At 44.3% G+C, this 8914-nt stretch overlaps 1 protein-coding gene across 3 annotated transcripts in view; it reads left to right on the top strand.

Annotated features, from left to right (window-relative positions):
* The window catches only part of LOC107097263 (protein FAM222B-like), a 15874-nt gene extending 8342 nt beyond the window's left edge, over window positions 1–7532 (top strand). For 2 of the 3 annotated variants that reach the window (XM_015394344.1, XM_015394343.1), the window contains exon 3: window positions 892–7532. In XM_015394344.1, coding sequence (XP_015249830.1) covers window positions 892–2747 — 1856 coding nt within the window. In that variant the 3' untranslated portion in view covers window positions 2748–7532. The remainder of the gene's footprint in view (window positions 1–891) is intronic. The other variant, XR_001481828.1, reaches the window with a different exon arrangement.
* The last annotated feature ends 1382 nt before the right edge of the window (window positions 7533–8914 follow it).

The raw sequence follows: 8914 nt of genomic DNA, 5'->3' as shown, positions 1-8914 counted from the left end.
GGAAGATTGTTGATGAGAACAACCCGTTGTCTTTCAAACCATGTCTGTGCCTATTGGCCAACGCTCTGACCAATGAGAGCAACTGACTTTGACGTAGTAAGCGCGACAGAAAGATGGTGGGGCAGTGTAAACAAACAGCCTGTCGGTATAACGGCGAATACGTCCTTCTTAAAAATGAATGAGCGTAGAGCCTCTTCCTGCTCACGTTTCAACAAAAATCCCAAGTCTAATCCTTCCAAAGCTCAGTCGAACGAGAACTGTTCAATAGTTGTTGCCATCTTTCTTGTTGCGCTTTCTCCAGCGTCGTGCAGCTTTGTTGTCCCGTCCTCAAAACTCCGCCCACTTTGCATCCAGAAATTCAAAACACATCTCTGCATTGTGATTGGCCCGCCAGTTCTTGGGCCTGGGGCATTGATGGAGGCCAGAACACAGGTAGTCAAAAATGATTTTGGCTGCTGAGGCTAGTGTAAAAGGCAATTTGAAAAGAAAGCGATTTGTAAAATTCTATCTGAAAAACAGACGGAAGAAAAAAAAAATACAGTATGTAAAGTATGATTTAAAAAAACATTTTCCAAAATTTTATTTCTGGTTTGCATTATTTAATTTCTCAATTAAAAAAAAAAGGTGTTCAATGCTTGAAACAATAATGGAAAAAGATCTCCATAGATGGCATAATCTAGTCTAAAATGTGTTTTATATAAAATATATGCATGTTTATAGATGTACTTTGCCTTTTATTATTTTGAGCTTTTATGAAAGAAAAATTTGTATAATTTAAGTCTAAATTTGGAAAGTTGGAAACAAATAACAAATTTATGCTTAACTACTAGAGTGATGAAGGAATTCAGTCAGTTGGATTTGTATTGATTGTTCTATTACTGAATGTTGCAGGGGAAACCACACAGAAGATGAGATCTGCCTCCCATCCGACGCCTGCAGAGTTGGACGCCTATGCTAAGAAAGTCGCCAACAAACCTCTGACCATCCAGATCTTCCCAAACAGCATCAAAGTTCCTCAGAAGAAGCACGTTCGCCGCACTGTCAACGGGCTCGACACGTCCTCGTCCGGCCAGCGCCACAGTCCCTACCCTCCTCAGGCGGCCTCCAGCGGGGGCCTCCTGGCCGTCCTGCGCGCGCCCCTCAAAGGCCTCATCAAGCACCCGGACGGCTGCCGGACCCGGCAGCAGCTGAAAGCAGTCATGAACCCTCAGACCGGGCCGTATGCCGCTCAAAGCACTTTAAATCTTCCTCATCCTCCTCCTCCTCACCTTGGAGGCCTCCCTCAGAAGCAGGGAGCGGTTCATCCGCAGGCGCTACAGCAGAATATGACTCACCCGATGGCGCTGCAGCACCATCACCCGCAGGCTTTACAGCAAAGGAGCATGGCTCATTCTCAAGCTCTGCAGCAGCAGCATAGCATGTCCCGGCTTCAGGGAGCACAAACGCAAAGGTTGGCTCATCCGCAGGGCGTGCAGCGGCAGCCTCATCCCCAGGAGGGCCAGTCATGCTCCTTAGTCATACCACAGCAGCATCTCCCTCATGTGCAGACTCTAAAGCATCAGGCGGCTCCTCCACAAGCTTTACTGGCACAGCAGGGAGTGACTCAGGACCTGCGCCACGCCTCCGATGGAGCTCAGCTTCAGGGTCTGCAGGAGCTGGTTGGCCCCCAGGCGGTGCCTAACAGCCTCCAGCAGCCCCCGCCGGGACAGTACGCTCCACGGAAGCTCCCGGACGCAGACGCTCCACCAAATGTAACTGTATCTACCTCTACCATCCCGCTGTCCATGGCCGCCAGCCTGCACCAGAACCGGCCCGGAGACCTTAGCAGCATCGTGAACCAGATCAACCAGCTGTGCCAGGCCCGCGCCGGCACGGGCGCCACCTCCGTCTGCGAGGGTCAGATAGCCAACCCCAGCCCCATCAGCCGCAACCAGCTGATCAGCGCCAGCTCCAGGGTGTCCTCCCAGCATGCAGCTGTGGGAGGCGTCTCCAGCTGCCTCATGATGGGCCACCCTGACAAAGCCGCCGCTCAGACTCCCGGCGCTGTGCTCCACGCGCAGCCCAGTGCAAACGCTAATAATATGGCTTCTTTCCACTCGGATGGAGAGAAGGCGCAGCAGCAGCAGCAGCTTCAGCAGCACCTGCTGCAGCAACAGAAGCAGCAGCAGCATTTGCAGCAGCTGCAGCAGCAGCAGCGCTCCTGGGCCCAGCATCAGCTGGCTCACATGCAGCAGCCTCCAGAAGGGGCGCACCCCTGCAAAAACCCCAGGATGGAGCCGCCAGCTGAGTGCGCGTTCCCCTCCCAAAATCTGAGCTACGCCCACAAGCTGCCCAGCTCCGCACAGGGCTTTCCTCTAAAACATCCTACTGATAAACCACTCCCCCCCTCCCCTGCCAGCTGCTCGGTGGGCCCCGTGTCGTACATCAATGGCCATTACATGCAGCCTTCATGGAGCAGCGTCCCCACCACAGCAGGGAACAATGGGAATATTCCTCAGGACCTCCCGGTGGGTTTCCAGGGAGACCGCATCCCGGGAGCCAAATACCGGCCGGGGAAAGACGGCTTGGCCGGCCAGTCCAAGCTGATGCAGCAGAGCATGGATTTCTTAGGCGAGGGCTTCCAGCTGCCCGCCTTGCAGGAGCAGAACCTCGATATGATGCATAAGATGCACAGGTCCGCCTTGGGCCACGTTAAGGAGCCCGGCAACAGCGGGGGTGTCCACAGCCATCACCCAGGCTACCATTAAGCTCCGTTATCATCGCCCTCTGTTGTTGCTGTTGAGTTTTTTTTCTTAACGGCACTTTGAGCTTCTTAAATTCATCGCTGAAGATCTCGATCCTTTAGAGCTTCGTTTGATGGCCCGCCGCTCTGCGACCACGTCCAGCTCCAACCGCCGAGCTTGTGATGTTCCCTAGTATTCCTCAGGTCTTACGCCACGTCGTCGCTTTTGTTTCAAACCCAAAAGCCTCTCTGAGCTCGATCGCCGTCGGCTGCTCTTCGGATTCAGATTAAGGCGGGATTAAGCCTCACGACTGTCTCAGTGCTTCTTAGTTTCCCGACTTTTCTCAGCTATTGTGGCCTTCCGACTGCCCAGAGGTGAGCGTTTGGAAGTCCTGCTGGTAAAGCTGTTACCTGCAGCTCTTCATGCGGAAGGGGGAGGATCCTGTCAGCTTTACGTCTCAGACGGGCGTTCTTAACTATGTCTGGGATCTCTGCGGGTTGGGTTCTGTGGGTGGACATTCTCTGTTCTGTCAGTTTCATATAGCTATTCTCAAATGTTTTTTTTTTTTTTTTGTCGTCGTTGTAAATCTGTAGATCACCCTACTTGAACTGTAGAGATAACTTTGTAAGAGTTTAGCATTTGGCACAAGGAGTAGGAACTCCCATCAGCCCATATTTATCTAAAGTTAATGTGAACCAGAAGGCATCCTGTTGTTGGTGGAATGATGTGTGTCTGCGTGTGAAAAACAAAGCAAAACTGATGACTCCAAGTAATGCAACCAGGAAAAAAAGCTTCTCTTCCCTTCAGCTCCTCTCCTCACTACTTTCCTGCTGTAATGCATCCAGGTTGACGCTGCTCTGAGTCACTGGCATCCATATATTGTTTGTTTGGGGGGGGGTTGGCATAGGGGAGCCTCAACTAAGGCTTTTTAACCAGTTTTCCGATGTTCGTATTTGGCTAACTTCAACTGCTGATATGAAAGAGTTTTTAAAACATGTTCTATTAGTTTAAAAATGAGAGGAGATGTCCGCAGTGTGGAGCAGCAGATGGACGTAAAATAGCCCGACTGATATTTTAAAACAAAATGACAGATTACATTTTTTTTAACCCCATGTTATCCATTAGCAAAGCAAGCAGGAATAAAGCGGCTGCTTCCAGATGTGCATTTAAAGATGTTATGGAGGGAATTCTTTTGCCATTATTGATGCTATTAGGAAACGCATTGAAATTTGGCCACAACAAAACAACGGCAGTCCAGAAAAAAAAGCTTTGAAAAAACTTTAAACTTTGCTGTTTTCTCAGATTTTTTTTCTTTTCAAATGTTATTAAAAAAATAATAATTTTGACATATTTTAAATATTTATTTTGTTTTATATATAATTTTTTTTATACAATTTGCATTCTTTTTCAAATTGTGCTTTTGTAGATAACTCTTTTCTTCACTTCAAGCCCAATAATAAAAATGTTAATACCCAGGCAGAAATGCGTCCATCCTCACCAGATATGTGTTATCTCTGAAATGCAGTTTGAAAAAGGGCCATTTCTGAGACTCGATCTAAAATAATCAAATGTCAAACTAATGAAATAAAGAGTATTTCAAACACAAATTATCTAAAAAAAATCTAAAAAAAACAGCAGTTACTCCTAACAATTTTGCACCTTTCATTGCACTTTTTGCAAATTCAATTTAATAAGCTTTTTTATTTTTTAGCTTTATTTCCACGATTACAAAACATTTTCTTTGCTTTTAACGATAATGGCAGAGAATTCGCTCTATATTCTTTGCATTTCCAGATCTAGCATTTTTTAAATTGCAGACAGGTTGAAAGCTTTGAACGATGAGCGGCTTTGCTGTTCTTTGTTCTGCCTTCCTGTTTTCCTCTCCGACTCTGACTCTCGCTCTCTGACGGTCCCTCGTTTCCTGAATCGTCTGCAGAGATCAGTCACCTGACTCCACAAGCAGTTGATTTTTCGCCTCAACATCATACTTTAAATTGGAGCTCAATACTCTCTAAGATAAGCAGTTCATTGTGTTGAGGATTATGTATTTTTGCCATCCTTCTCATAATATAACTGGATTAAAACAAGTTAGCGATAGCAGTTTAGCTAGTCGGACCGTCTCCTCTGCTGCCGGTCTGCAGTTGGCTGATAAACAGACGTGTCGGCATCATCTCCCTGTTTTGGTTTTAAAGGGCTTCACCTAAATCAGACTGCTGCTTTCTCAGCCAGAACTTTCTCCAAACATCGAGTTCTGCTTTCATGTCCGTTAAAACTAATTTATGCCTCTTTAGGGTCAACCACAGCGCTCCTTCCAGATGTAGACGGCTTTCTTTACTGCCTTGCTGGAAGAAGCTGAATTCTCACCATAATAATAATGGATCCTTGTTGCTCCTGAGATACAAAAATGATCCGGGAACAGAGCAGCCTTGCGGTTTTTCTGCGCCTTTATGGAAGCAGTTTTTTTTTTTGTGAATCCGCTCGAATTCACTAAAAAATCTTGGTTTTCACGCTTATGTCCAAAACAAAGTTAACTTTCTGGGAAAAGTGAAGTAGCTTTCTTTAAGCAAGCTGACTGGCAGTACCAAGCAACAGGTGGGGGAGGGGCGATTCTTCACTCCATTCAGTGAGAGAGACCTGCACTTGTGCAACTAACGGACGAGTTGGATGCAGGGATATTTCATCCTAAAAGCCTTAATTAGAACAGCTTCATTCCAGTCAGACTGTTTTAGCTGAGCTCCGCTTTCTGGGTCGCAGTTCTGCCTTTATTCTGACCGACTTGTACGACTCATTACTGGCCTGGACTCTCTGGTCTGACTAGATCATGTCGCCTTCGGTGAAATCATCCCAGTTAGGAAGCTCAAGCAGACTGATAGATCAGCCATCCCAGATGTTGTGTTTTTGTTTTAGCTTTTAGTAAAAACCAGATAGGTGTACAGAGCTCAGCTGTAGCAGAAGTTTTAAAAAATTATATTTTATTTCAGTTAAGATCCTGAATTGATTTTATTTTTATTTTTGCTGAACAGTTTTGTCCTAAAGCCATACTTGTTTTATCCTCCAGGGGGAGGCACTTGAGACGCGTAAAACTAGAAGGAAATCAGACTGTTAAACTCTGAGGGCTCATAGGAGGTCTCCACCTCAGCTTTGACCGGAGGTCTTTCAGATCTGAAAAGTCAAAGGCATCATTTTTATTTATTTTTTTTTTGTATCGCTCCTTCACCTGTTTAACTCCTGCAAGCACACTAGTTAAAAACAGTTATTCACTAGAATTATTGGAGGTTTTTTTCATGACTTTGATTTATGGTGGTTCTGAGCCCCATGTGGACCACTGAGGGAGTAACTTCCTGCTTTATAAGAGCCATATGATCACATTTCCTGATCAAGAAGACATCAAGCAGGTCATAGAAATTCTCTGCAAATCAAATCAGTAGGAAATCCCCAGATGGGAGGCAGTGAAGGAGCCAAACAGCCTGCAGCCGAGGTCGCTTTTGGGTCTTCAAATTTGACGGTACTTAATTTCTGTTCCCCTGGGCTTCATATGTGATGTGCCTGTCCCTGAAAGCTGCTATTGAATTTAATCATCACACTAATCTGATATGTGTGTCTGTAAATAGTAACAGTACATGGGGCGCATCAGAGGAAAAACACTTCCAGCTGAGGGCAACGTTTCCACCAGGCTGTTTATTAAACCAGTTTATTCAACATTATTCTAAAAATAGTTGATCAGAATTAAAATTTTTAGACCCTTTCAAGCCGTTTTTGGATTTTTGAACAGCCAATCAAATGAGTAGAAAACACTAAACTGTCGGACAGAGCCATCTCTGGTTCTGGTGCAACCCATTGAAGTCAGGTTCTACAGTTTCATATGAAGTGCCTCCACTGGGCTTATGGTGGACAAGTGTGAGTGAGTGTGTGTGTGTGTAGAGTGTGCTAACCTGCGCACAGGTGTGCACAAAGTGAATCTCTAATGTGTGTATGTGGGGGAGCGGGAGCTACTAATTCTAACTACTGATACTGTGTGATGGACCGAAGTCCTGAAGCGTGCCACGACACTGTGGGGGACGCTGTGTCTACCGTTTGCTGCTGACTCACTGACCAAAGTGACCAGGTGTCCCTCTGAGCCGGCCGGCCACGCCTAGCGGCTAGCGCCTGCTAACAACAATCAGAAACAATCTGGTGACGTTAGGGAGAGCTGCTGCCTTTGTTCTGTTGCTTTAGGAGAATCTTGTGAAGAAAAAAAAAAAAGATGTGAAGAGAGCAAACGAGAATCTAGAGAGAACGTTTGGTTTTGGTGGTTTTTAACCAGAGCAGTGGTGGTTCTTGGTGAATACCCAGGGCTATATTTTAAGGGGTTGTGCACAAGTGTCACATTGTTGAGGTGTTTTATTCTGCTCGAATCAATTCTGGATGATTTCCTTCATTAATTGGTTGAGGTGGAAACATTTATGGGGGACTTGCCCAGGGGGATATCCATGCAAGAACCGCCACTGGACCACGGCTTTGTGATTCATGGTTCCACTTCAAATCCAGAAGAAGCTCAGTATACGTCTGTTTGCACTGTAAGAATCATCTACTGAAGCACATTAAAGTGAACTGGGCTGAAGCAGCGCAGCAGTCACTCTAGATTTCCCATTGCTTTTATCCAGTTTAGATTAGAAGAAGCAACCGTGCTCTGGCCGCAGCTGGAGGGGGCTTTCTTGCTGTGTGAAAATGTGATATTCCAGTTTTGCCTAACCTTCAGGAATTCAGACGTCTTGCACAAACATTCCCCCTAACCAAAATAAAGTTTGCAAACACACAGCTGTTTTTGTCTTGTCTTTATTGAGAGGATTTGCACATTTTTATTTCAGTAAGCATAATAAAAAGTGTCCCCTAAATAAGGTGATTTCCATTCTTTGTCAAATAGTTTGAAAAGTTAGCAGATGGCATCAGGATACAGTGGAAAGGAAAACTCCCATTTAAACGTAAGCAACTGCAGATTGAACCATGCTCGTCGAGAACGACCAACCTGATGTTTGAAGCACTGATCCAGGAATACTTTGAGTGGAAAGTCAAATGCTAGTTGTAGCAGTAGGTCCTGTTGTGGCTCATATAGTTGAAAACAGCTAAAAATGTGACGTCTGAGCCAAAACTCAATCTAGATAGAGGGCTTACAGTCAGATGTTTCTGGTGTAAATAGTAACAACATAAAGATAGAACCTGGAAACTTATTTCTAAACCAACTTTCAAAGAAAGCTTTAATAAGATCTATCAAAACAAGCTCTCAAACATATCACAGAACCAATTACAATACAACTCTGTAGATCTGCTGTCACGCAAATCATGAAGATATCCTACAGACGGATAAAGGACATTAAATGCAAGCTAATCCTTGCTTTCTGCATTGGATCTCATACACAATAAGGACAATGTAGAATTTTTTAACAGATGAAGACAGTTATGAAAATATGCTCTGACTAGTAATGTATCCTTTCTGACCGATTCAGGATGCACACATCACTTACTTTCATAAGAATAAATCACTCAATTCGTTTAGGAATATTCCCTTGATGCCCTTTGTTGCAAATATGCAACAAATTCTCTGTATTTTGTACACAGTCAAGATAGCATGTGCTTTCTCTCAGTGCTAGCTATTAAACATTCAGTGCAGACCTAGGAACCGTTACAACTTGTTCCTAACAGGGACTGTTATCATTGTCATACACCCACATTTCTAGCTATTATAAAAATATAGAAAGATATTTCAATTTGGCAATAGAGACAAAAACTTTTCTATATTTATACATGTATATAAATTTGGGCTTCAAGGGGATATTATTAAGAATTTAGAATGCTTATTTGGAAGTAGAATGCTTCCAAATAAGTAGGAATCTATTATCAGGGGTTTTAGAAATGACATGGGCCAATTTGACCCAGATCTAATCTTTCAGATCTAACATTCTTGAGAAAATAGCTAATTGATAAATGTGTGACAACTTACGCCTAAATAAACTTTTTGAAGAGTGTCAATCAGGTTATAGTGCTCATCATATCACTGAAACGGCTTTGGCGAAAACTACTAATTCTCATGGCATCAAATAATGGGCTTTATGTGTACTTGTCCAGTTAGATCTCAGTGCTGCATTTTATAACAGTTGATCATAACATTCTTTTAGAAAGAATTGAATATTTTGTAGGAATTAAGGGAACAGCAC

This window comes from Cyprinodon variegatus, unplaced genomic scaffold (assembly GCF_000732505.1).
Source record: "Cyprinodon variegatus isolate N-32 unplaced genomic scaffold, C_variegatus-1.0 Scaffold681, whole genome shotgun sequence".
NCBI classification, from domain to species: domain Eukaryota; kingdom Metazoa; phylum Chordata; class Actinopteri; order Cyprinodontiformes; family Cyprinodontidae; genus Cyprinodon; species Cyprinodon variegatus.
Note: the sequence above shows the minus strand (reverse complement) of the source record. Positions and strands in the feature narration are given on the sequence as shown.